Genomic DNA, 24,892 nt, shown 5'->3' on the forward strand with positions numbered 1-24,892 from the left:
CTGAGAGGGGACTGGGGGCACTGGGAGGGGTCTGGGGCACAGTCCTGGGGGGGTTAACCCAAGGGGGGAGGGGTTGGGAGCCCCTTCCTGGAACGGCTCCAAGCTCCTCCCTCCCTCCCCCCTTGCTGGGAGGGGTCCGAGGAGCAAACTGGGAGCACTGGGGGGGGGCACTGGGAGCACTGGAGGGGGGCACTGGGAGGGGCGGGGCGGGGGCCCTTTGTGTGCGCGCGGTCGCCCACGTGATCCCGTAGAACCCCGCCCCTGCCCCGCTCTGAGCCAATCGTCACGAAGAGGGCGGAGTCACGGCCAAGGGGGAGTGGTCAGGTGGAGCCGCCCAATCGGAGCGGGGCAGGGGCGGGGCCAGGCGCGAGCTCTAAAAGGCGCGCGCGGGCGGGCGGGGCCAGACGGATCCCAAAATGTCTGCAAGGTACCGGAGGGGCACCGGGGGCGGGGGGGGGACGCCGACCGGAGCGGGCTGCGAGCGGCGGGGGCGGGAAGCGGAGTGCGGAGAAGCGGGAAGGGAGGAGGCGGAAGCCCGGCGCCGGTTCCCGGCGGCTTTGCCTCCCCACCTCGCGTTGTCGTTTCCGGTATCGCTGATACCGGTTGGACTCCATCGGGATCGGTTCGGCCTCGTTTCGGTCCCGGTTTTACTCCCGCTGGGCCTGGCGGCTGTTCCCCGCCGCTCTCCTGGTGCCGATTCGGTTTCCCGGTCCCGGTTTTCCACCCCCCGATCCCGGTTCCCTTTCCCTGGCCTGGTTCTTCCTCCTCCCCGTTTACTCGGTCCCGGTTTTATCCCTTTCAGCTCTGACTGCCTTTTCCGGTCCCGTTCCCGGCTCCCGTCTTTGGGTCCCGGTCGCGGTTTTCCTCCTTCGGGTTCGGTTCCTTTTCCCGGTGTTACCTTCCGGTCCCGGTCCCTGCTTTGCTCCCTACCGGGGCCGGTTCCGGTCCCGTTTCTCGGCCCCGTTCCCGTTCTCCGCCGCCATTTTCCCTAGCTGGGCCCAGTTCCGGTTCCCTTTCCCGGTCCCGGTTCCTTCTCCCGGTCCCGGTGTTTCCCGCGACCCCTCCCGTCCGTCCCCCCCCCCCCCCCCCGGACCACGTGGTCCGGCCTGGCGCGCGCTCGCGCCCATTGTCCCGGCCGCCGTGCACGCGGCGCTGACGTCACCGCGCCGCGCGGGCGCTTCCTATTGGCTCCCTGGGGCTGGCAGGGCGGGACTTCCGGCGCCACCACGTGGAGCAGCGCGTGGCGCGTTGCGGGGGGGGCGGGGCAGGGAGTGCGGATCCGCTTCCGGGTCAGGGGCGGTGGCGGCCGGAAGCTGAGGGGCCAGGCCGTGACCTCCCCGCGCGGGCGCTTCTTTTCCCGGCAGCCCTCGCGAGAGCGGCCCCGAGGGGATGGAGCCAGATGGGGTCATAGAGGTGAGGCCCGGGGGGGCACCGGGAACGGCACCGGGGGCACCGGGACCGGGGGGCACCGGGAACGGGACCGGGGGCACCGGGACCGGGGGGGCACCGGGAACGGCACCGGGGGGGACCGGGACCGGGCCAAGGCCTGTCCGGGGTTGCGGTGGGGCCAGACCGGGAGGGAGGTTTGCCGTGCCGGGGGCGCTGGGAGCTGCGGGGGGGGACACTGCTGCGGCTGCGCTGGGGTCGGTCGCACCTCGGTATGAACCAGTCCAAACCGGCGCAGCCCCCACCCGCTAGGCAGGGCAGGGCCCCCCCGTGGCCCCGGTCCCGAATCCGGGGGGGGCAGAGCAGCGGCTCCCAGTGCGGAGCAGTGCCCGCTGCTGGTTCATGCCCGGGGCACAGGGGGGCGCTGGGGAAGGGCTCTGGGGGGGGCTGAGGGTGAGGTTGGACTGGGGGTGAGCAGGGGGCGCTAGAGGGGCACTGGGGCCGCTGGGGGGTGCCTGCGTGGCTCTGGGGTGCAATTGGGCATTACTGGGTGGCACTGGGGTGTGGCTGGGCATTACTGGGTGGCACTGGGGTGTGACTGGGTGGCACTAGGGTGTGGTTGGGCATTACTGGGTGGCATTGGGGCGTTACTGGTTGCGACTGGTTGAACTGGTACAGAGCAGACAGGAGCAGTGGGCAGAGCCAGGCCCCAGCTGGGCAAGGCTTGGCTTTACCCTGGGGCAGGGGGCCTGGGGGATGCTCGCAGCTGCCTGGCACCGTGCCCTGAGCGCCCCCCTGCTGGTGCCCCCCCCCAGAGCAACTGGCACGAGGTGGTGGACAGCTTCGATGAGATGAACCTGGCAGAGTCCCTGCTGAGGGGCATCTATGCCTACGGCTTCGAGAAGCCTTCTGCCATCCAGCAGAGAGCAATCCTGCCCTGCATCAAGGGTACAGTGCCCCACAGCTGCCCACACTGCCCCACGGGCACCCAGAGCCCCCCACGGGCACTCAGAGCCCCCCCAGCAGAGAGCAGTCCTGCCCTGCATCAAGGGTACAGTGCCCCACAGCTGCCCACACTGCCCCACGGGCACCCCAGAGCCCCCCACGGGCACTCAGAGCCCCCCCATCAGAGAGCAGTCCTGCCCTGCATCAAGGGTACAGTGCCCCACAGCTGCCCACGCTGCCCCACGGGCACCCAGAGCCCCCCACGGGCACCCAGAGCCCCCCCATCAGAGAGCAGTCCTGCCCTGCATCAAGGGTACAGTGCCCCACAGCTGCCCACACTGCCCCACGGGCACCCCAGAGCCCCCCGCAGGGCTCTCTCTGTCCCACAGTCACCCAGAGAGACCTCCTGAGTCCCTCCCAGGCTCCTGCAGCCGCCCCAGTCCCTCCCTGCCCCTCCCATCCCCTCCCTGTCCCTCCCAGCCCCCCCCGTGCCCCCCGTGCCCGCCGTGCCCAGCGCTGGCTCTCCGCAGGCTACGACGTGATCGCGCAGGCGCAGTCGGGCACGGGCAAGACTGCCACCTTTGCCATCTCCATCCTGCAGCAGATTGAGCTGGACCTCAAGGCCACGCAGGCCCTGGTGCTGGCACCCACCCGAGAGCTGGCACAGCAGGTAGCGGGCACCAGCGGGCACCAGCGGGAGCAGGGCAGGGCAGCGCTGGGCCCCCTGGGAAGGCGACTGCTGCTGGGTGGGCAGGGGGTGTCTGCAGTCCAGACCTGTATGGACCAGTACAGACCAGCATGGACTCATTCAGACCAGTGGGGACCAGTCCAGACCAGTATGGACCCATTCAGACCAGTGTAGGCCAGTGGGGACCGGCGGGAGCCAGCACAGGGCAGGGCAGCGCTGAGCCCTCCGGGAGGGTGATTGCTGCTGGGTGGGGCAGTGACTGTTACCAGTAGGAGCCGGTCTAGAGCAGTAGGAACCAGTCCAAACCAGTATGGACCAGTCCAGGCAAGCACAGACCAGTAAAGACTACTACAGACCAGTGGGGACCAGCAGGAACCAGCCCAGGGCAGGGAGGCAGAGCTGAGCCCTCCCCTGGCAGGGTCACTGCCATGGTGTGGGGCGGTGACTGGCACCAGTCTGGGCCAGTCCAGACCAGTATGGACCAGTTTGGGCAGCAGGGAGCAGTGCAGGCTGGCAGGGGCCAGCCCCAGCAGCGTGGCCCAGTCCAAACCAGTGCAGCCCCCACCCACTGGGCAGGGAAGGGCCCCCCTGTGGCCCTGGTCCCAAATCAGGGGTGGGCAGAGCAATGGCTCCCAGTTCATCCCAGTACAGACCAGTGTCTGCTGCTGGTTCATGCCTGGGGCACAGGGCAGCTGCTGGGGGTGACTGGGTGGGCATTGGGTGGGCACCGTGGCCTTACTGCTTGAGCTGGCACAGCTCAGAGCCCAGGTGGGAGGGCCACAGGAGGTGGCACTTGGGGACCTTCTGATTGCCTTCCCTTGGCACACCCGTGGGGGGCGCTGGGGCACTGGGGGGGCACTGCTGATGCCCTCCTGGGTGCCCCCCCCCCAGATCCAGAAGGTGGTGATGGCTCTGGGCGACTACCTGGGTGCCTCCTGCCATGCCTGCATCGGGGGCACCAACGTCAGGGCAGAGGTGCAGAAGCTGCAGCTGGAGGCTCCTCACATCATCGTGGGCACCCCTGGCAGGGTCTTCGACATGCTCAACCGACGCTACCTCTGTGAGTGGGCACCGCGGGGGGCACCGGGGGGCACCAGGGAGCAGCAACTCCTGCCCGGCGCCGCCAGAGGGCGCCAGAACAGCGCCGAGTGGCTCCAGGCTGACCCAGAGTAGGCTGAGGCTGACCCCAGGTGACCCCACGTTGCCTCAGGTGACCTCAGCTGGCACCGAAGTGTCCCCAGGGGGCACCAGGATGTCCCCAGGGGGCACTGATGCCCACCTGGCACCTCCAAAGGGCACTAGAGCAGCCCCAGGGGGCCCCAGGCTGACCCAGGCCAGGCTGAGGCTGACCCCAGCTGGCACCGAACCATCCCCAAGGGGCATCAGAATGTCCCCAGGGGGCACTGATGCCCACCTGGCACCTCCAAAGGGCACCAGAACAGCCCCAAGGAGCCCCAGGCTGACCCAGAGTAGGCTGAAGCTGACCCCAGGTGGCCTCAGTTGACCCCAGGTGGCACCAGAGGCCACCCAGAGGCTGTCAACCCCACCCAGGGCACTGCAGTGCCCCCGGAGGGCCCCCAGGTGCCAGCTCTGTGTCCCCATGGCGGTTCTCAGTGTCCCCTGGGGGGGGGTCCCCGTCCCCCTGTCTCCCCCCCCCTGCCCGCTGATGACCTCGTGCGTGTCACCTGACCCCGGGGGGCGTGGTCCTGACCCCTGCGTCCTGCCGGGGCTGGGGACCCCCCCGGGGGCTGATCAGAGACTGCCAAGGGCTGAGGGCAGGGGAGGGGACCCCAGGGACCATTCTCCCACCAGGGACCCCCCCAAATCCCTCCAGGTCATGCTGGGATCTCCTGGAGCCCTTTGACTCCCCCCCCCACCCCCAGGACCTGCCCAGGACCCCCAGACCCTTCCAGGTCCCCTCCCAGATGCTCTCAGCCCCCCCCAAGCCCCTCCCTGTGCCCCCCCAGCCCCCAGACTCATCAAGGTCTCCATCCTGAGGTCCTTTATTGACTACTTACACCCCATAGAGTCTCCCCTGGACCCCTCCAGTCCCCTCCAGGACCCCCCAGATCCTCTCAGCCCCTCCCAAATCCTCTCAGCGCCCCCCCCCCAAGCTTTGCCTGTGCCCCCCCAGCCCCCAAGTTCATCAAGATGTTTGTGCTGGACGAGGCTGATGAGATGCTGAGCAGAGGCTTCAAGGATCAGATCTATGACATCTTCCAGAAGCTCTCTGGGAACACGCAGGTGGGGGGGCCCAGGGGGGGACCCGGGGGGGGGGACCCCGCCCACGCCCCCCCTCCTCCCCCTGACTCCCAGCCCCTATCCCCCAGCTGCAAAGCTGGAACCACCAGAGGGGGAGTTGAGAGGGGATCTGGGGGGAGTTGAGGGGGTCTGGGGGCAGAGGTTTGGGGCTTGTGGGGGGGTCTGAGTGTTTTGAGGGGGGTGAGGGGGTCTGAGAGGGGTTTTGAGGGGGTTGGGGAGGTCTAAGAGGGTTCAGGGGTGCCTGGAGGGCTTTTGACGGGGTTTGGGGGGGGGGGTCTGGGGGCAGAGGTTTGGGAGGTGCGGGGAGAGTTTTGGGGGGGCTCTTGGGTAGTTGGAGGCAATTTGGGGGGGGGGCTTTGGGGAGGGTCTGCTGTAGCCTGAGGAGGTTGGAGGTATTTGGGGGGGGTCTTGGGGGGGGGTCACAGGAAAACCTTTGTGGTGCCACAGAGAGGTTTTGGCGGGGGCGGGGGATGGGGTTTGAGGGGTGCTGGGGGGTGCATTTTCAGGGGTGTTCTGTGTGCCCTAGGGGGGCCTCTGTGTGCCCTAGGGGGGGCCTCTGTGTGCCCGGGGGGGGTCTCTGTGTGCCCAGGGGGGAGCTCTGTGGCTCTGTGTGCCCTAGGGGCATGCTCTGCGTGCCTGGGGGGGGGTCTCTGTGTGCCCGGGGGGGGTCTCTGTGTGCCCAGGGGGGAGCTCTGTGGCTCTGTGTGCCCTAGGGGCATGCTCTGCGTGCCCGGGGGGGGTCTCTGTGTGCCCGGGGGTCGGGCACGGCCCCGGTGACCCCCGGGGGGGCCCGCAGGTGGTGCTGCTGTCGGCCACGATGCCCCTGGACGTGCTGGAGGTGACCAAGAAGTTCATGCGGGAGCCCATCCGGATCCTGGTGAAGAAGGAGGAGCTCACCCTGGAGGGCATCAGGCAGTTCTACATCAACGTGGAGCGGGAGGTGGGGCGGGGCCCACGGGCGGGGCCGTGGGTGTGGCAGTCAGGCCCGCGGGTAGGGGGTCTCAGAGGGGTCTCAGCCCCACAGCAGCCTCCCCCCACCCCAGCATGGTTCCAGGATTTGTGGGGCGCCCCCCTGTGGCCCCCCCGCAGTGTCCCCATGCCAGAGTGACCCCCCCTTAACCATGGGTCACCCCCACCCGTGGGGCAGGCCCCTGAGCAGGGGGGGACAAGGGGAGAGCAGCTGGGGAGGGGGCTCTGGGTGGGGTCCTTGGCCGAGTTCTTAGCTGTGATTGGTCTCTGGGGGCTGCAGGTGTGGGTCTGTGGGTGCAGGTGTGGGTCTGTGGGTGCAGGTGTGGGTCTGGGGGCACCCCTGGAGGCGTTGCTGAGGCGTGGGTGTCTGTCAGGAGTGGAAGCTGGACACACTGTGTGACCTGTACGAGACCTGGGGTGTTGATGTGCGGGTCTGGGGGCGCAGGTTTGGGTCTGGGGGTGCACTGATGGCTCTGGGGGTGCACTGATGGGTCTGGGGGCGCACTGATGGCTCTGGGTGCCCATGGGTGTCTGTCAGGAGTGGAAGCTGGACACGCTGTGTGACCTGTATGAGACCCGGGGGGTTGATGTGCGGGTCTGGGGGTTGATGTTTGGGTCTGGGGGCGCAGGTTTGGGTCTGGGGGCGCAGGTTTGGGTCTGGGGGCGCACTGATGGGTCTGGGGGCGCACTGATGGCTCTGGGTGCCCGTGGGTGTCTGTCAGGAGTGGAAGCTGGACACGCTGTGTGACCTGTACGAGACGCTGACCATCACCCAGGCTGTCATCTTCATCAACACGCGGCGCAAGGTGGATTGGCTCACCGAGAAGATGCACGCCAGGGACTTCACTGTCTCCGCCATGGTGGGCACCGCGGGCCCCCCACAGCACCCCACGGCGCCCACGGGCCCCCCACGGCGCCCCACGACACCAAGGGGGCACCGAACGCGCCTCAAGCTGGCTCCAGGGGGCGCCGAAGCTGACCCAGACATCCCCAGAGTGGCACTGACCCCTCCCTGCCCTTGCCACTGTTCCTCAGGGGCCCCAAAGTGCCACCTCAAGGGTCCCAAGGGTTCCCCCAATGCCCCTAGAGTCCCTCTGGTGCCCCCCAGGGACTCCTCCAGTGCCCCCCAGGTCCTTTTGGTGCCACTCAGGGTCCTCCTGCAGCCTCTAAGTGCCTGATGCCCCCAGGGCCCTTCTGCTGCCCCCAGGGTCCCCTCTGCTGCCCCCCAAGGTCCTTCTGATGCCCCCCAAGGTCCCTTTGGTGCCCCCCAGGGTCCACTCACAGCCCAAAGTGTCCCCAAAGCTCTCCTCTGCCCTGCCCCAGCAGGGGTCGCTGTGGGGGGGGGTGCCAGGAAGGGAGGGTGCGCCTGGGTGCTGCCCCTCCCCCTCCTCACTCCTCTCTCTCTCTCCTGCCCCTCCCCAGCACGGGGACATGGACCAGAAGGAGAGAGATGTCATCATGAGGGAGTTCAGGTCCGGCTCCAGCAGGGTCCTCATCACCACCGACCTGCTGGTGAGGGGGGCTGGGCGCAGGGACCCACGGGGAGGGGCAAGCAGGGAGGGGGAGGGTCCAACAGAGGGGAAGGGGCCAGTGGGGAGGGGGGCCAGGAGCTGCCTCCAACCCCCTCCCCAGACACCTTGGAAGGGGTTGGGGAGGGGTAGGGAAGAGTGGGGGTTGGGGAGGAAGGGGAGGGGATATAGTAGGAAAGGGGTGGGGGAGGGGTAAAATGGGGGGGGAGGGAGGCAGAGCGTTGGGAGGGGCTGCGGGGCAGAGGAGGGCCTGGGGGAGGGGTCTCTGAGCCCCCTGTCCCCCCAGGCCCGAGGCATCGACGTGCAGCAGGTGTCCCTGGTGATCAACTACGACCTGCCCACCAACCGCGAGAACTACATCCACCGGTGGGCACCGCGGGGGCGTGGGGAGGGGGCTGGGGCGTCCCTGCGGGTCCCTGCTGCCCCCTGGCGGTGACCGCGGGGATGCTGCGCTGCCGTGGTGGCCGTGGGCGCCCTCTGGTGGTGACCGCGGGGGTGCTGCGCTGCCGTGGTGGCCGTGGGCGCCCTCTGGTGGTGACCGCGGGGGTGCTGCGCTGCCGTGGTGGCCGTGGGCGCCCTCTGGTGGTGACCGCGGGTTCGTGCGGCCCCTTGGTAGTCCCTGTGGGTTCCTGTGGTGCTCCCTGGTGTGTTCCTGAGGGTCCTTGGTGGTCCCTGTGGTGCCCCCTGGGGGTCTGTGGTGGTCCCTGTGCCCCCTGGTAATCACTGTGGTGCCAGTGGTGCCCCCTGGTGGTCGCCCCTAAGGGGTTCCTGAGGGTCCTTGGTGGTCCCTGTGGTGGTCCCTGTGCCCCCCTGGTAATCGCTGTGGTGTCCCCTGGTGGTTCCTGGGGGTCCATGGTGCCCCCTGGTGGGTCCGTATTGCCCCCTGGGGGTCCGTGGGCGCCCCCCGGCGGGGTCCCGCGGCCGTGACCGCTGTGCGTGGCGCAGGATCGGGCGCGGGGGCCGCTTCGGGCGCAAGGGCGTGGCCATCAACATGGTGACGGAGGAGGACAAGAGGACGCTGCGGGACATTGAGACCTTCTACAACACCGCGATCGAGGAGATGCCGCTCAACGTGGCCGACCTCATCTGATTGGCTGCCTCCCCCCCCCCCCCCCCCGGGCCACGCCCAGCCCCGCCCTTTTTGTGCTCTTCTCTCCCCCTCCCGAGGCCTTTTTTGCTCTTGAATAAACGTCAGCCCCCTCCCCCCCGCCCCCCCCACACCTCTGGGGCAGCCTCGCAGCTGTGGGGCAGAGCCAGGCTGAGGAGGAAGCCTCACAGCTGGGGGGGGGGCAGCCCCCTAGCCCCCTCCCCTTTTTGTAACGTTTATTTATGGGAATAAAAGAGACTTTGGGGGAAAAAGAGACTCGGAGAGCAGAGGGGGGGGAAGGGGGACCCCCACTTAAGGGGGCAGCGAGGTGGGGAGGGGCAGGGCAGAGGGGGTGGGGGGCACAGGGAGATGCTTGCATGTTTGTGACCCCCACTGGGGGGGCAGGGATCGACCCTTGCCAGTCAGTACAAAAAGGTCTTTTATTTGGGGGGGGGTCCCACACCAGTCCCCCCCAGCTGTGGGTCTCAGCACCTACCATGCTCTCTGTGTGTGTTCCCCCCCCCCCCAGCCAGGCTCCCCCGTGGCTACCTCAGCCTCGCCTGCCCCACAAGTGCGGAGCTGCTGGGAGACCCCCCCCAAAAGAGTGGCACAGACATATCAGAGACCCTCGACCCCAGTGAGGGTCCTGAAGGCCCCCAGACCCCCAACAAAGCCTGGATCAGACCAAAGTTGGGGGTCTCACTGCCCCCCAGGGGTTTTGGCAGCTCTGGAGAGGGATCCCAGCAGCCTTGAGACCCACCCCCAAGTGCAGGTCCCAGGGAGTCTCCAACCCCCCCCCAGATGCTGCCCCAGGAGCACCCAAACGTGGGTCCCAGCAGCCTCCACCCCCCAGGAGGGGTCTCGAGGGCCTCGATCCCTCCACTCGGGGGTCCCAGGGGTTCCGAGCCCCCCAGCCGGAGACCCTGCCCCCTCCTCACTCCTGCAGCGCCGCCGCCAGCGCCTCCCTGATCCTCCTGGCTGCTGCTTCTGCCTCTCCCCTGCCTTCCTCCTCCTCCTCCGCCTCCTCCTCCTCGTCCTCCCCGCCCAGGCCGGGCGGCGGCGCCAGCCAAGCGGCCGGGCAGGGGTCGCCGCGGGCCTGGCAGACGTTGTGCAGCAGGCAGCAGGCGGCCAGCAGCGTGGGCAGGAAGCTCAGGTCTGTGTCGTTCCTCTTCTGCAGGCACCGCCAGCGGCCCCGCAGCCTGCCCAGCGCCGCCGCCGCCTCCGCCTCGGCCCGGGCGGCTCCGGCGTTGAAGCGCCGCCGGCCCCCGGCGCCCCCCCCGGCCCCGGTCCGCTTGGTCACCTCGGAGCCGCCATAAGGGCGAAGCAGCCACGGCAGGAGGGGGTCGCTGGGGCGCCCCAGCAAGAAGGGCGGCACCGAGACCTCCCCGAAGCGGGCGGGGGGAGCGGGGCAGAGCCCCCCGCGTTGGGCTCGCTGGTACAGAGCCGAGCGGCGGAGACCCTGCCCGGGGGGGTTGACTTCGATGTTCCAGAAGCACCCCCGGCAGTCGACGGCCGCCTGCAGGACCACGACGTGCCAGCCGCGCCCGGTGCTGTAGCTGGGGGCGTTGTCCGGGGGGGCCCGGATGGGCACCCGCAGCCTCGTTAGGACCCCCGCCAGCTGCGGGAGGGCGAAGCCGTGGGCGCGGCTCGGGGGTCGGGCGTAGAGCGGCGCCAGGATGGCGACCACCGCCTCGCAGACGTCCCGCAGGATCTTGCAGACGGTGGAGCGGGAGACGCCGAACTGCTGCTCCACCGCCCGGTACTCGGTGCAGGCGCCCAGGCGCCAGAGCGTCAGCGCCAGGCGCACCTCGGCCGGCACCGCCCGCCGCATGCTCGTGTCCCGCCGCTGGATCGCCGCCCGCAGCCTGCCGCAGAGGAAGTCGAAGGTGGACGGCGCCAGGCGGAAGTTCTCGGCCCACTCCCCGCGGCTGAACGCCTTGGCCCGGACCGTGTCCCAGAACGCGGAGCTCCGAGCCTTGCTCCACAGCCGCCGCTCCCGGCCGCCGCCGCCGCCTCCTCCCCGCCCCGGGGCTGCCGCTGCGGGGCCCAAGCTCCGGCCCGGCGGCCCCAGGCGCGCCCAGAGCCAGAGCGCGGCGAAGCGGCGCCGGTTCCGCGCCGCGGCCAAGCGGCAGCGGATGGCTCGGGCCCGGCGAGCGGCATCCCGCAGGCGGCGGCCCCGCTGCAGCCGGAGGTAGAAGAGGACGCAGAGGGCCACGGCCCCGCGGCACAGCGGGCGGGCGGCGGCGGCCGCCATGGCGGGGCGGCGGGAGACGGAAAGCGCGGCGGGCGCCGTCAAGCGCGGCGGGCGTGAGGGAGGGAGGGGCGTAACGAGCGGAGGGCGCAAAGTGCGTAAGAGGAGAGGAGTGCAAAGCGGGCGGGGGGCGAGAGTGCAGCGCAAAGTGCGTACGGGGGCGCAAGTTGCGTAAGAGGAAGAGAGCGTAAACTGTGTAGAGGAACAGAAATTGCGTAAAAGGGGAGCGTAAAGCGAGGGGCGCGGAGCGAAAACAGCGTAGGGGGGCGCAAAGAGCGTAAGAAGAGGGGAGCGTAAAGCAAGGGGCACGGAGCGTAAACTGCGTAGAGCAGCGCAAGTTGCGTAAGAGGAGAGAAGCGTAAAGCGGCGGGGGGCGAGAGCGCCTAAGGGGCACGCAGCGCAAAGTGCGTACAGGGGCGCAAGCTGCGTAGGAGGAAGAGCGTAAATTGTGTAGAGGGACAGAAACTGCGTGAGAGGGGAGCGTACAGCAAGGGGCGCGGAGCGAAAACAGCGGAGGGGGGCGCAAAGAGCGTAAGAGGAGGGCAACGTAAACTGCGTAGAGGGGCGCAAGTTGCGTAAGAGGAGGGGAGCATAAGCTGCGTGCGGGGAAGCAAGTTGAGCCAGAGGGTTGCGCAAACTGCGTACGAGAGTTACGCAAACTGCAGGGGACGCAAATTGCGTAAGGGGAGAGACGCGCGCAGCTCCCGCCCACGGGTGCCGCCCTCCGCCAATCAGCGGCGGCGCCGGGGGCCGCGCATGCGCGCAGCTCCCGCCCGCGGGTGCCGCCCTCCGCCAATCAGCGGCGGCGCCGGGGGTCGCGCATGCGCGCAGCCGCTCCGGCTCCGGAAGTGGCAGCGGCGCCGCCGCCATGGAGGCCCTGCGCGGGCTGCTGGTGCCGCTGCTGCTCCCCGACAGCTGCTTCGAGGAGCTCGTGCTCAGGCTCCACCTCCTGCACGGTACCGGGAAGGGGAAGTCGGCAGGGAGGGCGCGGGGGTGGGGGAGGGGCGGGCAGAGCCGCTCTGTGGCCGGCGGAAGCCGCAGCGCAGGCCGGGCTGAGGTGGGCGCCGCCATCTTGGGGCCTGGCGGAAGTGGGGAGGGGGTCTGGGGGCTTCATGAGCTGCCCCCCGCAGTGCCCTGCCTGAAGATCCTCCTCAGCAAGGCCCTGGGCTACGCCATCGTGGCCGGATCCGTCTTGGGTGAGCGGCTTGGGAGGGCTGGGGGCGGGGATGGGAGGGCTGAGGGGTCCGTGGGGCTCTGGGGGGATCGGAGGGGTCTGAAGGGCAGTCTTGGGGGGCCGGGGGGGTCTGAGGGGCGGTTTGGAGGGGCTGGAGGAGGCTGAGGGGCAGTTGGGGGGGGCTGGGGGCGGTCTGAGGGGCAGTTTGGGGGGCGGGGGGGTCTGAGGGTGCTTCGGGAGGCGTTTATGGGTCTGGGGGCTTCAGGGGGGATTTATGGGAGGGGTTTTGGGGGTTGGGTCACTCGGGGGGGGCTCATTTGGGCTGGGGAAGGTGTCCGGGGGGGTCTGTGGGGGCGCCTTTGGGTCTGGGGGCTCACTCCGACCCCCCCAGTGAAGCTGCCGCAGCTGCTGAAGGTGTGGGGGGCCCGGAGCGGGGCTGGGCTCAGCCTCCCCTCGCTGGGGCTGGAGCTGCTGGCCCTGGGGGGCTCTGTCAGCTACGGCTGGGCCAGAGGCTTCCCCTTCAGGTGAGGGGGCCGGGGGGGCCTTGACTGGGGAGGGGGCGCTGGGTGGGGCTTTTATTGGGGAGGGGGCGCTTGGGGGGGTTCTTTGTTGGGGAGGGGGCGCTGGGGAGGGTCTTTTGTTGGGGAGGGGCCACTTGAGAGGGGTCCTTTATTGGGGAGGGGGACACTTGGGGGGGTCCTTTATTAGGGAGGGGGCCACTTGGGGGGGTCCTTTATTGGGGAGGGGACCACTTGGGGGGCGGGGGGTCCTGATGCCTGGATCCAAACTGGAGGGGTATGAACTTGAGGGGGAGTCAGCTGGGGGTCAGTTAGGGGCTGCAGGGGGTCGATTTGTGGGCAGGGTCCCACGGGTGCCCCCCCCCCATTACTGAAAGCCTTTTCCCCCTGGCTCTGCAGTGCCTGGGGGGAGGCTCTGTTCCTGCTGCTGCAGACCCTCACCCTCCTCTTCCTCATCCACCACTTTGGGGGCCACACTGGGCAAGGTGAGACCTTGGAGGGGGCTTTTTTGGGGGAGGTCCCCCTGAGCCCACCACCCCTCTGAAGTGCTGTTTCTCTCCCTGCAGGGCTGCTGCTGGTGAGTGCCTATGGGGGGGTTCTGGGGGCTCTGTTGTCCCCCCTGACCCCCCTGCAGGTGCCCACAGTGCTGCAGGCAGCAAACCTGCCCCTGGTGGTGCTGAGCAGGGTGAGGGGGAGGGCCGTGGGTTGGGGGTCCCGAGGGGGGGAAGGCTGTGGGAGGGGTTGGGCCACGGTGGGAGCTGTGAGTGGTGGGGAGGGGTCCCTGGGTGGCTGCAGGGGATCCAGAGGGGTCTCTGTGGCTCTGTCAGGGGTCTGTGGGTGGCTGTAAGAGGGTCCCTGGGGGTCCCTAAGGGCTCACTGGGGGGTCCCTGGGGGTCCCGAGGGCTCCATAGGGGTCTCTGGGTGGCTGTAAAGGGTCTCTGAGGGTCCCTGGGTGGCTGGGGAGGGTCCCTGGGGTCCCTGGGTGGCTGGGAGGGTCCTTGGAGGGTCCCTGGGGAGGGTCCCAGGGGATTTGTAGGGGTCCCTGGGTGGCTGGGGAGGGTCCCTGGGGATCTGTAGGGGTCCGTGGGTGGCTGGGAGGGTCCTTGAGGCGTCCCTGGGGGGGTCCCGGGGGTCTCCCCAGCCCCTCAGAGGCTCCTCCTGCCCCCGCAGCTGCTGCAGGCTGTGGCCAACCACAGGCAGGGCCACACAGGGCAGCTCTCGGGAGTCACCACAGGGCTGCTGCTCGGGGGGGCCCTGGCCAGGGTCTTCACCTCCCTGCAGGTGAGGAACCCCCCCGGACCCTCCCCAGGCCCCTCGCCCCCTCCCCACAGACCTTCTCAGAGTCTCCCACCCCAAACCCCTCTTCCCCCCCACCTAAATCCCATTCCCACCCCCCCAGACCACCTCAGGCCCCCCCAGACCCCCTTTTCTTCACTCAAACCCTCTCTGTCCCCCCCCACTCTCAACCCCTCCCAGATTCCCCTCTCCTATTTTCCCTCCCCACAGACCCCCTCAGAATCTCCCCCCCCCCCCAAACCTCTCCTTTTCCCCCTGCCAGACCACCTCAGCTTGCCCCCCCCAGCCCCTTTTCTTCCCGACCCTTTCTATGCCCCCCCAGACCCCCTCCTCTTTTTTCTTCTCCACAGACCCCCTCAGACTCTCCCCCAGACCCCTTTTCCTCTGCCCCCAGACCCCTTTTCCTCTGCCCCCAGCCCCCCTTCTCCTTTGTGCCCCCCCAGGAGACAGGGGACCTTCTGCTGGCCCTGACCTTCGCCACCTCTGCTGCCTGCAATGCTCTGCTGCTGGCTCAGCTGCTCTACTACGGGGGGGGGCCCAAAGGCCCCAGCCCACGCCCCAAGGCAGACTGAGGGGACCCCTCCCCAGATGGCTGCAGGGAGCCTCCCCCCTCTCAATTCAGGGACTGCAAAGACCCTCCCCAGACACAGTTAGGGTCAGGCCTCTTCCCCCCACCCTGCAAAATGCCCCCTGGGTCACCACCCCCCCCCTGCCCCCAACTCCTTCGGGATCCCTCTGAAGGTTCCCACCCCCCCAGCCCCCCCCCCCCATACTGGACCAAGGGTCAGGAGGAGCCACGATATGGGGACCCCACTGGAGCCCCTCCAATAAAGGCCTCAACTGACCCCTCCCATTTCTCTGCATGGGGTGGGGCTGGGAGGGACTGGGAGGGCAGTGGGAGGGTCTGGGCGGGACTGAGAGGGTCTGGGTGGGGCTGGGTGGGTCTGGGAGGCACTGGGATGGACTGGGAGGGCACTGGGAGGGGCTGGGCGGAGCTGGGAGGGGCTGGGAGGGCACTGGGATGGACTGGGAGGGCACTGGGAGGGGCTGGGTGGGTCTGGGAGGGGCTGGGAGGGCACTGGGCGGGGCTGAGGCATCGCTCCGCCCCTGGGTGCGCATGCGTAGCACCGCCCCCCTCGTGCGCTTTGGCCCCGCCCATGTACGGCGGCCGCAGAGGCTCAGCACGAACCCAAGATGGCGGCGGCGGCAGCCGGGGGCTCGTCCTCGGCGGCAGGGAGCAACGGGGCCGGCGGCATGGAGGTGGACGTGGCAGGTACCAACCGGGACCGCTCCGGGGCTGGGCTGGGGCTGGAGCGGGACCGGGACGGCTCCGGGGCTGGGCTGGGGCTGGAGCGGGACCGGGACCGCTCCGGGGCTGGGCTGGGGCTGGAGCGGGACCGGGACCGCTCCGGGGCTGGGCTGGGGCTGGAGCGGGACCGCTCCGGGGCTGGGCTGGGGCTGGAGCGGGACGGCTCCGGGGCTGGGCTGGGGCTGGACCGGGACCGGGACCGCTCCGGGGCTGGGCTGTGCCCGGACCGGGGCCGCTCCGGGTCTGCCCCCGTGCTGACCGCCGCCGCTCCCCCCGCGCAGCGGCGCCGTCGGTGATGGCAGGCGGCGTGACCGGGTCGGTGTCCGTCGCTCTTCATCCCTTGGTCATCCTCAACATCTCCGACCACTGGATCCGGCTGCGCTCGCAGGAGGGGCGCCCGGCGCAGGGTACCGCGGGGACCCCTCCCCACCCGAGACCACCCCCCCGGACCCCTACAGCCTCACACCAACCCCTGCGGGGATGCTCCGGACCCACAGGGACCCCCCAGGAACCCCTCCCAGACCCACAGAGACCCCAAAGGGACCCCCCCAGGGATCCCTCCCTGACCCCCAGAGACCCCACAGGGACGTCCCAGAGCCCCAGGGCTGCCGTAGGGAGGGGCACGAAGGTGCAGGGCGGGGTGGGTGTGGCTCGGCAGTGCCACGCCCGCCCCGCCCACTCTCGCCCCGCCCCCCGCAGTGATCGGGGCCCTGATTGGGCGGCAGGAGGGGCGGAACATCGAGGTGATGAACAGCTTCGAGCTGCTGGCGCACGCCGTGGACGGCCACGTCCTGATCGACAAGGAGTACTACTACACCAAGGAGGAGCAGTGTGAGGGGCTGGGGGGGCCGGGGGGGCTGGCGCAGCCTGGGGACGCTCAGGAGGCAGCCTGGGGTGCAGCGGGGGGTCCTGGGGGGTCCTTGAGGAATCGTAGGTAGGTCTTAGGGGGGCCCTGGAGGGCTTGGGAGGGGGCTGAGAGCAGCCTGAGGAGGGTCTGGGGGCTTAGGAGGGAGCCTGGGGGGCAGCAGGGGGTCCCGGGGGGGGGTCTGAGGCTTGCCCCCCCCCCCCCCTCCCCAGTCAAGCAGGTGTTCAAGGAGCTGGAGTTCCTGGGCTGGTACACAACTGGGGGGCCCCCAGAGCCCCCCGACATCCAGGTGCACAAACAGGTGAGGGGGTGGGGCTGGGAGGGGCTGGGTGGGGCCGAGAGAGGCTGGCAGGGAGTGGGATGGGGCTAAGAGGGGGAGGGTAGGGTGTGGGGGGGCAGGGGTGGGGCAGGGAGGGGCCCAGAGGAGGTTTTGTGTCCCTGCAGCTGCTGCGTGGGGGCTGTGGGGGAGGGGATTTGATCTCGGGGGGGGGAATCTGGGGGCTCTGGTGGGGCTCTGGGTCCAGGGAGCTTTGGGGATGCTCCTTGGGCCTGGGGGGGGTCTCTTTGGGTTTGGGGGTTGCTGTTTGCATCCGGGGAGCCTCTGGGGCTGCTCTTTGAGTCTGGGGGGGTCCGTTTGGCTCTGGGAGGGCTCGGGGGGGGTTCTGTTCGAGTCTGGGGGTCATGGGGGGAGGCCCAGGTGAGCTCTGTGCCCCCCCAGGTGTGTGAGATCATCGAGAGTCCTCTCTTCCTCAAGCTCAACCCCATGACCAAGCACACAGATGTGAGTGGGGGGGACACACACCCCCTTGGGACCCTTCCCCGACCCCTCCCCAGCTTAGATCTTGGCTTTTGGGAGGGGGGGTCTGGACCTCCCCTCCCCCCACAAAGCCTCATTTTGTGCCCCCCTCTTCCCCCCTCCAGCTGCCTGTCAGTGTCTTTGAGTCTGTGATTGACATCATCAATGGGGAGGTGAGGGGGGAGCAGGGGAGGTCGTGGGGGGGTAGAAATGAGGCTGGGGATGTCCAGTGGGGGGGGCTCTTAGGAAGGTATCTGGGGGTCCAAGGAGCCTGTTTGTGTCCAGGGGGGGACAATGCAGGGGCTGGGGGGGGGCTGTGTGGGTCAGTGTGGGTCTGGGGTCTCCCGTGGGGGGTCCCTGAGCCCTGCCCCCCCCCCCCCCAGGCCACGCTTCTGTTCACGGAGCTGCCTTACACTCGTGGGGGGTCTGTGTGGGTCTGGGGTCTCTGGGGGGGCTCTGTGTGGGTCTGGGGTCTCCCGTGGAGGGTCCCTAAGCCCTGCCCCCCCGCCCCAGGCCACGCTGCTGTTCGCGGAGCTGCCTTACACTCGTGGGGGGTCTGTGTGGGTCTGGGGACTCTGGGGTGGCTCTGTGTGGGTCTGGGGTCTCCCGTGGGGGGTCTCTGAGCCCTCCCCCCCCCCAGGCCACGCTGCTGTTCGCGGAGCTGCCTTACACCTTGGCCACGGAGGAGGCAGAGCGCATTGGGGTGGATCACGTGGCCAGGATGACCGCCACGGGGGGGGGAGAGAGCTCCACGGGTAGGGCACGGGGGAGTGGGCATGGGGAGGGTGGAAGGGATGTGGGCATGGGGGGCACTTGGGAGGGGCAGAGGGAGAGTGGAGGGTATGGGCATGAGGGGCACAGGGTGGGGCAGGGGGAGAGTGGAGGGTATGGGCATGGGGGGCACTGGGAGGGGGCAGGGGGAGAGTGGAGGGTATGGGCATGGGGGGCACTGGGAGGGGGCAGGGGGAGAGCGGAGGGTATGGGCATGAGGGGCACAGGGGATAGCTCCACTGGTGTGGGCACGGGGGGGGCACTGGGACAGAGCAGGACAGGAGCAGGGTGGGAGGGACACTCGGAGGGGTGGGGGGCAGCAGGGGTGCAGGCAGTGCCCAGGCAGTGCCCTGGCAGCTTCTGCCCATGGAGCTGCTGCTGCCCCTGGGCTGCCTCTCGCCCTGCTGTGCCCCTGCCCTGACCCCCTGCCCTGCCGGTGCCAGTGGCCGAGCACCTCCTGGCCCAGCACTCTGCCATCAAGATGCTGCACAGCAGAGTGAGGCTGATCCTGGAATACGTCAGAGCCGCGCAGGCAGGTGGGGGCTGGGCACAAGCTGCCCCAGGCTGTCCCCGTGGTGCCCCCCGAGCCCCCTGCCCACCCGTGCCCGCTGTACCCGCAGGGGAAGTGCCCTTCAACCACGAGATCCTGCGGGAGGCCTCTGCCCTCTGCCACTGCCTGCCCGTGCTGAGCACTGACAAGTTCAAGACAGACTTCTATGATGTGAGTGGCCGCGGGGGGGTCCCCAAAACCCGGGGTGGGGGGCGGCATTGCCCAGGGAGGGTCCCCAGAGCCTGGCAAGGGGCTCCCAGAACCCTGTGTTGGCAACACCCTGGGACCAGCACCGAGGCGACTGCCGGCTCGGGGAGCGGTTTGGTGTGAGGAGTTCTGGGGGGGTCCAGGCCGCTTTGGGGGTCCCCTCCTGACCCCGAGGCCGTGCCCGTGCCCCCCCCCAGCAATGCAACGACGTGGGACTGATGGCTTACCTGGGCACCATCACCAAGGCCTGCAACACCATGAACCAGTTCGTCAACAAGTTCAACGTCCTCTACGACCGCCAGGGGCTGGGGCGCCGCATGCGGGGGCTCTTCTTCTAGGGGGGGTCTGCTTCTAGGGGCTGAGGGGGCTGCAGGGGGGCTCTGCTCCTAGGGGAGGGGGCTGGGGGGCTCTTCTTCTAGGGGAGGGGGCTAGGGGGGCTCTGCTTCTAGGGGAGGGGGTTACCGGGAGTGCTGCAGGGGGTCTATGCCTCCAGGGGAGGGGACTTGGGGGGGGGGGGGGGGAGCCTCTTCTTGGGGTGGGGTCTGCTTTAGAGGGGGGGCTGGGGGGGGTGTCCCAGCAGGAGAAACTCCCCCAGGGGCCACGGAGCTCAGCCCAGGCCTGCTCCCCCCCCCAATGCCTTCCCCTTCCCCCCGTGGCTGACCCCAATAAAGCAGCTGCAGGCTGAGAGCAGAGCTGGGAGCTGGGGGGGGTAAGGGAGGGGGGGTGCGGGCGGGGGGAGGAGTCCCCAAAAATCACACAAAGGTTTTTATTGGTTAAAAGGTCAACAAGGGAGGGGCAGGGGGAGGGGCGAGGACCCAACAGGGCCTGGGAGAAGCTTCAGCACCAGGGGCAGGGTTGGGTGCCCAGGGCAGGGGTGCCAGGCTCAGAGGAAGGTGATGCGGCTGCGGGCAGCGTTGAGCTGCAGCACATTGAGCTCTTGCAGCTCCTGCAGGGCCTCCTCCAGCTGTGCCACAGTGAAGCCTTTTGCCAGGCACCGCTGCAGGGCGTCGGCGTAGGGCACCCCCCTGGGCACCCCCCCAGGTGCCCCCCCGGCCCCTGCCAGCTCCCGCAGCGCTGCAAAGATGGCATCGGCTGGGCGCTGGGCACTGGGGGAGGGCAGAGAGAGAGAGAGAGAGAGGGTCAGGGCTGCGGGGGACCACCCACACCCCCCCATCATGGGCTCTCGGTGCCACCCTGGGCACTGCCCACCCACCCTGTGGTGACTCCAGGGACCCAGAGAGCAGCCTTAGGGGCACCTTGGCACTGCCATTCTCAGCCCACGTTGAGCCCCAGGGAGGTGAGAATGAGCCAAGGGGACCCCTGGCACTGCAACCACCCTCCTAGGGATAGAGGGACAGGGTTAGGGGTGGCCCTGGCAGTGCCCACCCCCAGATGCCCCCCGAGGTGTCCCTCACCGGCTCTGCTGTGCCTTGTCCCCCTGCAGTGAGTCCTTGGCCATCTCCAGCAGCCTGATGGCCTCACTCACATCCTCCTTCTCCACCACCTCACCCAGCCTCAGCCGTGCCTGTGGGCACAGAGGGCACCGTGCCACCCGTGGTGCCACAGCAGGGCACGGTGCCCCCCACCAACTGCCACCCCCGTGGCCCCACAAGCAGCAGCTCCCCAAGCACCACAGCCCAGGAGGGGCTGGGGCCAAGGGAGGGGGGCAGTAGGGTGGATGTGGGCATCAGGATGCCCCCCCCCCCCGACTGTGCCCTGTCCCCATCCCCATGTGCCAAGCTGTCCCTTGCACCCCGCCCTTACCAGGGCCGTGGAGAGGCGCAGGATGCCCAGCAGGGTCCTGGCACAGGTGAAGGTGGCATCGGGGCTGTCCCTGGCCTCTCGCCGCAGCTCCACGTAGGCAGCAGTGATGAACTCTGCCAGCTGGGGGGGCACCACCGGGCGCTGGCGGCGGCACAGGGCAAGGTAACGCCTGGGCACGGGTACAGGAGGTCAGGGGGCAAGGGGGGAGGGGAGAGGGCAAGTGACAGGGGGCACAGAACACACAGGGGCAGTGAGCACAGAGGGTGCAGGGCACACAGAGAACTTAGGGCACAGGGACAGAGAGCAGAGAGGGACAGAGGGCACACAGGGGACATAGGGCGGGCACAGGGGGACAAAGGGCGCACAGAGGAGAGGGCACAGAGCTCACCTCATGAGCCTCATGTCGAGGGGCTGCAGGGCACTGGGCGGCTGCCGACTGTGCTGGTGCACATAGGTGATGTGCTGTGCTAGCCTGGGGGGCACGGGAGGATGAGGGGCACTGGGGGCGGCCAGAGACCCTCACAGCCAGCCCTGTGCCACCCCACATCTGCCCCCCCCAGCCCCACAGTGCCCATAGATGCCCACTGGGGTCCTGGTGCCCCCTCACCCACCATCAGGTGCTCTCTCACCACCTGGGTTCTCCCCAGCCCCACAGATGCCCACAGCTCTCCCAGTGCCCCCTTACCCCCCACCATGGTGCCCTCCAGCCCCACAGATGTCCCAGCTGCATGCCCACTGGCATCCAGGTGCCCCCTCACCCACCATTGGGTTCCGCCACAGCTCTCCCCGTGCCCCCTCACCCCCCCGGTACCCACCGCCGCCCGCAGCGCTCCCAGCCCTCATTTCCCTCCCCAGTGCTGCCCCCTGGCGGCCACACCTCAGATCTGCGCCGCGCTCGGGGCGGTCGCGCAGCAGCCAGAGCAGGTCGAAGCGGGACAGGAGGGCAGGAGGCAGCTGCAGATTGCGCTGCAAGCTGCGGGAAGGATCGAAGCGACTCAGGGCAGGGTTGGCGGCCGCCAGGACGGCGCAGCGGGCGTTGAGCTGTGCCAAGATGCCAGCCTTGGCCACGGCCACCTTCTGCTGCTCCATGGCCTCGTGGATGGCAGCTCGGTCCGCGTCCAGCAGCTTGTCGAACTCGTCGATGCAGCAGACGCCGCCGTCGGCCAGCACCAGCGCCCCGCCCTCCAGGGTCAGCGCCCCCGTGCCAGCGTCCCGGAGCACTGCCGCCGTCAGACCCGCGCCCGACGACCCCCGCCCGGTCGTGTATTGGCCTGCGGGGGAGGGGGGGGAAGGGTAAGAGAGGGGTGGCATGGGGCGGGCGGTGCAGGAAGGGGGTGGGGAGAGGCGGAACCGGGGGGGGGGGGGAAGTAGGGTAGGGGTAGGTAGTGGGGGACAGTGGGGGGGCAGTGGGGGACAGGGGGGCACTGTCAGGAGGCCAGGATGAGGGCAATGGGGAAGGCTGGAACCAGTCCTGGGGTCAGTCAACAGGGCAGGGTGAAAGGGGCAGCCTTGGGGCAGTGGCCAAGCAGACAGGGTGCAGTCAGTGGGCGTGGCACTCACTGCGCGGCGCCAATCGGTCGATGTAGGAGAGCAGCTGGGACTTGGCCACGCCTGGGTCCCCCATCAGGCAGATGTGGATGGAGCCTGCGGAGGGGGCAAAAGGGGTGAGAGGCCCCCAGGAGGTGAACTCAGACCCTCCCCCAGCTCCTGTAGACCCCCAGGAGGTGCCCTCAGACCCCTCAGGAGATGCCCTCCGAGCCCTCAGCAGCTCTGCCAGCAGCTCCCCTCTGTCCCTCTGATGTTCCCAGACCCCCCTCCCACCAGGAGGGTGCCCGAGGGTGTGCCCTCACCCCTGATCCTCATGCCCTGGGGGTTCTGGTCCACACCCCCCACCAGCAGCAGCAGCAGAGCCTTCTTCACATCCTCGTGCCCGTAGATCTCAGGGGCAATGGAGGCTGCCAGCTTCTCGTAGAAGTCCTCCTCTGGCACATCAAGGAGGGCACCATGTGGCACAGGTGCTCACCAGGATATGGGTTGGGTGCCCACTCCCCAGTGGCAGGTGTCCACTGGGATGTAGTCTGGGTGCCCACCCCCAAAGCCAGGTGCCCACCCCCCGGGCACGCTGCTCACGAGTGATCTGCCGCAGCTCCTCCTCACTCAGCTCAGCTCCTTCCTCCTCCTCCTCTCCCTTGTTCACCCTCACGATGCTGTGAGCCTCCAGGAAGGTCTCCGAGAGCAGTCCCTGCCCACCCAAGGGGATTCAGTGCCTTTCCTGGTGCCACCCACACTGGTAGGGATGGGGGGGGGGGGGGGGTGTGGCACCTACCTGTGCCATCTGCCTGAAGCCAGAGCGCAGCTGGGGCAGGAAGGTGCCAGTGACACTGACGTGGTCCCCAGGCTGTGCCAGCCTCGTGTTCTCCCCCTGGGCCACCACCGTGATGGAGCGAGGCAGGTGGCCCACAGGCACCTGGTCACTCTGTGGGCACAGTGGGGAGGAGTGGGACAGCTGGAGGGCACTTGGGCAGCACCCCAGGCTGGGCAGCGCTGCTGGCTGGGCACCTCCTGAGCCAGGGGTGGCTGATGCCCAGCCGGAGGGGCCCCCCGCACCCACCGTGGGATGCTGAGGAGCAGAAGCAAGAGGGTGGCAGCCTGGCAGTGGCATCACTTGCTTGACACAGCAGTGTGGGGAGGAGGAGCTGGGGGAGATGGATGGGGAGAGGAAGGCAAGACAGGGACAGGAGGGGGAGGACGGAGAGGGACACACACCCCGAGAGGGATCAGAGGGGCATCCACGGGAGGTCGGGGGGCACCCCTGCAGCCCCCTACCCACTCACATGCTCCTGGACCCTCAGCTCCTGAAACTTGAGGAACCTGCACCCCCTGCTCTGCAGGTACAGGCGGCCCCCGGCCCGGTCCCGCTGGCACTCGCGGCTGGGGCACAGCAGCAGCGGTGTGAAGGTCTCCGACTCGATCTGCGGGGGGCGCCGCGGGGGTGAGTCGAGCCGGAACGAGCCGGACAGAGCCGAGCTACCCCGGGAGCGCCTCGGTGCTTACGGGCTGGTAGGTCTCGGCCCCGCACTGGTCGCAGCTGTAGGTGGCCACCAGCAGCCGAGGCTGCACCTCGGTGGCCCTGGTGACGACGCCGCGGACGGTCACCAGGTGCCCGATGCTGCCCGCACGCACGTCCCGGATCCGCAGCGGCTTGCAGGAGGAGGGGGCGAGGAAGTAGACCTCGCTGCAGGGGGGGAGAAGGTGAATGGGGGGGGACTGGGACCCACGGACAGGGCGGGACGGGAACGTGCGACCCACAGGCTATGGGTCTGGGGTCACTCACAAGCGCCGCAGCAGCTCAGGCGGGTAGCGGTTGTGGGGATCTCGGTTGTCCCCCCCTTCCCGGTCCCGGCCCCGCTGCTCCAGCAGCAGTCGGTGCTCGATGAACACGTCCAGGGCGTCCCTGCGAGTCACCTGTGAGGATGGGGACACGGCGGTGAGGGGGGGGTCACAGCGACACGGTGGTCATGAGGACAACAGGACGGGGGACGTGGGGGGGACATGAGCCGGCCCCGGAGTCACCTCCCGGCGGCGGTAGCTCGGCAGCAGCTCCTGCACCGCGTCCGCGCACAGCCGCCCGTAGCGCCTCGCGTTCTCGCAGGCGGCCTCGGCCAGCTCCGGTTCCTCCTCGGCGACGTCGTCCAGGGACACGTACAGCGCCACCTGATCCCGGTGTGCCAAGGCCTCCTGGCGGGGGCAGACCGGAGAGGGCTCAGAGACCGTTCCCCGTCGCTGTCTCATCTCCCCCCGCGCCGGGCACCCGGAGCGGGGCACTCGGAAACACTAACCCTGGCTGGGCTCCTATACCGCGGGGAGGGGGAGCGGGAAGGGGGCCAGGAAGAGGCCGCGGGGCGACCACCGGCTGGGGGTTGGAAGCGGGGAGGGTGACTCGGTGTGCGTCTTGCCTCCCGGTTCTTCCCCCAGCCCGTCACGGTGCCTCACCAGCTGCTGCCGGTACGGAAACTCCTTGCCGTCAGGGCCATCCCGGTAGAACTCCTCCAAGAACCGCTTCAGCTTCTCTGCGGGCAGTACGGGGACGTCGGTGCCGGTGTCCCGGACTCTGTTTTCCGCCTCCCTACACCCTACGATCTCTGCCTACCGGCCCCGTACCCCCCTCCCCGCCAACTCCCGGTACCGATTCCTGCTCCAACCTTTGTCGGCGGCATAGTCGCGCGGCGCCATGGCAGGGATCGGTCCCGAGCCGGTCCAGCGCCCAAATGACGTCACGCCTGGCCCCGGTCCGCCGGTGCCGCGGCCGCTTCCCGCCAGCCGCAGACGAAAGTGGCGCGAAAAGAGGCACCACGTGACGCCGCCCGCGCGCCCGCAACCGCCCTCCCAGCCAATCGCTGTGCGAGCCGGCCCCGGCCCCGGCCCCTTGTCCGCTACGTCACGTGACCGGAAAGGGCGTTGCGTCTTCCTGACACGCCCCCTCCTTAAAGGGGCCACGACACGGTGCGGCCTGGGCGGCTTGCGG

General features: G+C 69.2%; 4 protein-coding genes across 8 annotated transcripts; 3 read left to right on the forward strand and 1 right to left on the reverse strand.

The window, feature by feature from the left end:
* Positions 1-1,305: 1,305 nt before the first annotated feature.
* EIF4A1 (eukaryotic translation initiation factor 4A1) lies at positions 1,306-9,138 on the forward strand. Of its 3 annotated transcripts, none has more exons than XM_064141057.1 (10): positions 1,306-1,413; positions 2,202-2,334; positions 2,862-3,001; positions 3,911-4,079; positions 5,154-5,263; positions 6,078-6,221; positions 6,973-7,110; positions 7,673-7,762; positions 8,066-8,145; positions 8,725-9,138. In XM_064141057.1, exons 1-10 carry the CDS (start codon positions 1,390-1,392, stop codon positions 8,867-8,869), a joined length of 1,173 nt encoding a protein of 390 aa, XP_063997127.1. In that variant the 5' UTR covers positions 1,306-1,389; the 3' UTR covers positions 8,870-9,138. The 3 variants fall into 3 exon arrangements, with proteins under 3 accessions (XP_063997127.1, XP_063997128.1, XP_063997129.1); XM_064141058.1 differs by having other exon boundaries at positions 1,323-1,413; positions 2,933-3,001; XM_064141059.1 differs by lacking the exon at positions 2,202-2,334 and having other exon boundaries at positions 1,368-1,413; positions 2,933-3,001.
* Positions 9,139-11,933: 2,795 nt separating this feature from the next.
* MPDU1 (mannose-P-dolichol utilization defect 1) lies at positions 11,934-14,950 on the forward strand. Of its 2 annotated transcripts, XM_064141061.1 has the most exons (7): positions 11,934-12,073; positions 12,248-12,313; positions 12,683-12,815; positions 13,209-13,294; positions 13,376-13,494; positions 13,980-14,090; positions 14,549-14,761. In XM_064141061.1, the coding sequence occupies exons 1-7, from the start codon at positions 11,986-11,988 to the stop codon at positions 14,675-14,677; spliced, it is 732 nt and encodes a 243-aa protein (XP_063997131.1). In that variant the 5' UTR covers positions 11,934-11,985; the 3' UTR covers positions 14,678-14,761. The 2 variants fall into 2 exon arrangements, with proteins under 2 accessions (XP_063997131.1, XP_063997130.1); XM_064141060.1 differs by lacking the exon at positions 13,376-13,494 and having other exon boundaries at positions 14,549-14,950.
* A 304-nt stretch (positions 14,951-15,254) lies between these two features.
* COPS6 (COP9 signalosome subunit 6) lies at positions 15,255-18,963 on the forward strand. The gene is made up of 10 exons (XM_064141056.1): positions 15,255-15,378; positions 15,696-15,821; positions 16,114-16,245; positions 16,492-16,580; positions 16,998-17,060; positions 17,201-17,248; positions 17,716-17,830; positions 18,290-18,382; positions 18,467-18,567; positions 18,801-18,963. The coding sequence occupies exons 1-10, from the start codon at positions 15,300-15,302 to the stop codon at positions 18,939-18,941; spliced, it is 987 nt and encodes a 328-aa protein (XP_063997126.1). The 5' UTR covers positions 15,255-15,299; the 3' UTR covers positions 18,942-18,963.
* A 392-nt stretch (positions 18,964-19,355) lies between these two features.
* On the reverse strand, positions 19,356-24,709 carry MCM7 (minichromosome maintenance complex component 7). 2 transcript variants are annotated; one of them, XM_064141063.1, is made up of 16 exons: positions 24,570-24,709; positions 24,361-24,437; positions 23,941-24,105; positions 23,702-23,832; positions 23,422-23,602; positions 23,202-23,339; positions 22,694-22,843; positions 22,498-22,609; positions 22,218-22,349; positions 21,928-22,011; positions 21,245-21,638; positions 20,756-20,839; positions 20,368-20,536; positions 20,019-20,128; positions 19,817-19,943; positions 19,622-19,709 (listed from the first exon to the last, which is right to left on the reverse strand). In XM_064141063.1, the coding sequence occupies exons 1-15, from the start codon at positions 24,598-24,600 to the stop codon at positions 19,850-19,852; spliced, it is 2,052 nt and encodes a 683-aa protein (XP_063997133.1). In that variant the 5' UTR covers positions 24,601-24,709; the 3' UTR covers positions 19,622-19,709; positions 19,817-19,849. The 2 variants fall into 2 exon arrangements, with proteins under 2 accessions (XP_063997132.1, XP_063997133.1); XM_064141062.1 differs by lacking the exon at positions 19,817-19,943 and having other exon boundaries at positions 19,356-19,709; positions 24,570-24,708.
* Between the last annotated feature and the right edge of the window lie 183 nt (positions 24,710-24,892).

This window comes from Pogoniulus pusillus, unplaced genomic scaffold (assembly GCF_015220805.1).
Source record: "Pogoniulus pusillus isolate bPogPus1 unplaced genomic scaffold, bPogPus1.pri scaffold_102_arrow_ctg1, whole genome shotgun sequence".
Classification (NCBI taxonomy): domain Eukaryota; kingdom Metazoa; phylum Chordata; class Aves; order Piciformes; family Lybiidae; genus Pogoniulus; species Pogoniulus pusillus.

Excerpts from the sequence above, each read along its gene's own strand:
- EIF4A1 (XM_064141057.1), top strand. The coding sequence starts at position 1,390 with ATGGAGCCAGATGGGGTCATAGAG. Across the intron at positions 1,414-2,201 it reads AGCCAGATGGGGTCATAGAG|AGCAACTGGCACGAGGTGGT; the intron begins GTGAGGCCCGGG and ends GCCCCCCCCCAG. Across the intron at positions 3,002-3,910 it reads CCCGAGAGCTGGCACAGCAG|ATCCAGAAGGTGGTGATGGC; the intron begins GTAGCGGGCACC and ends CCCCCCCCCCAG.
- MPDU1 (XM_064141060.1), top strand. The coding sequence starts at position 11,986 with ATGGAGGCCCTGCGCGGGCTGCTGGTGCCGCTGCTGCTCCCCGACAGC. Across the intron at positions 12,314-12,682 it reads CGTGGCCGGATCCGTCTTGG|TGAAGCTGCCGCAGCTGCTG; the intron begins GTGAGCGGCTTG and ends CGACCCCCCCAG. Across the intron at positions 13,295-13,979 it reads TGGGGGCCACACTGGGCAAG|CTGCTGCAGGCTGTGGCCAA; the intron begins GTGAGACCTTGG and ends CTGCCCCCGCAG.
- COPS6 (XM_064141056.1), top strand. The coding sequence starts at position 15,300 with ATGGCGGCGGCGGCAGCCGGGGGCTCGTCCTCGGCGGCAGGGAGCAAC. Across the intron at positions 16,581-16,997 it reads ACATCCAGGTGCACAAACAG|GTGTGTGAGATCATCGAGAG; the intron begins GTGAGGGGGTGG and ends GTGCCCCCCCAG. Across the intron at positions 17,249-17,715 it reads TTGACATCATCAATGGGGAG|GCCACGCTGCTGTTCGCGGA; the intron begins GTGAGGGGGGAG and ends CCCCCCCCCCAG.
- MCM7 (XM_064141062.1), bottom strand. The coding sequence starts at position 24,600 with ATGGCGCCGCGCGACTATGCCGCCGACAAAG. Across the intron at positions 21,639-21,927 it reads CGACCGATTGGCGCCGCGCA|GCCAATACACGACCGGGCGG; the intron begins GTGAGTGCCACG and ends CCTCCCCCGCAG. Across the intron at positions 19,710-20,018 it reads GACAAGGCACAGCAGAGCCG|TGCCCAGCGCCCAGCCGATG; the intron begins GTGAGGGACACC and ends GCCCTCCCCCAG.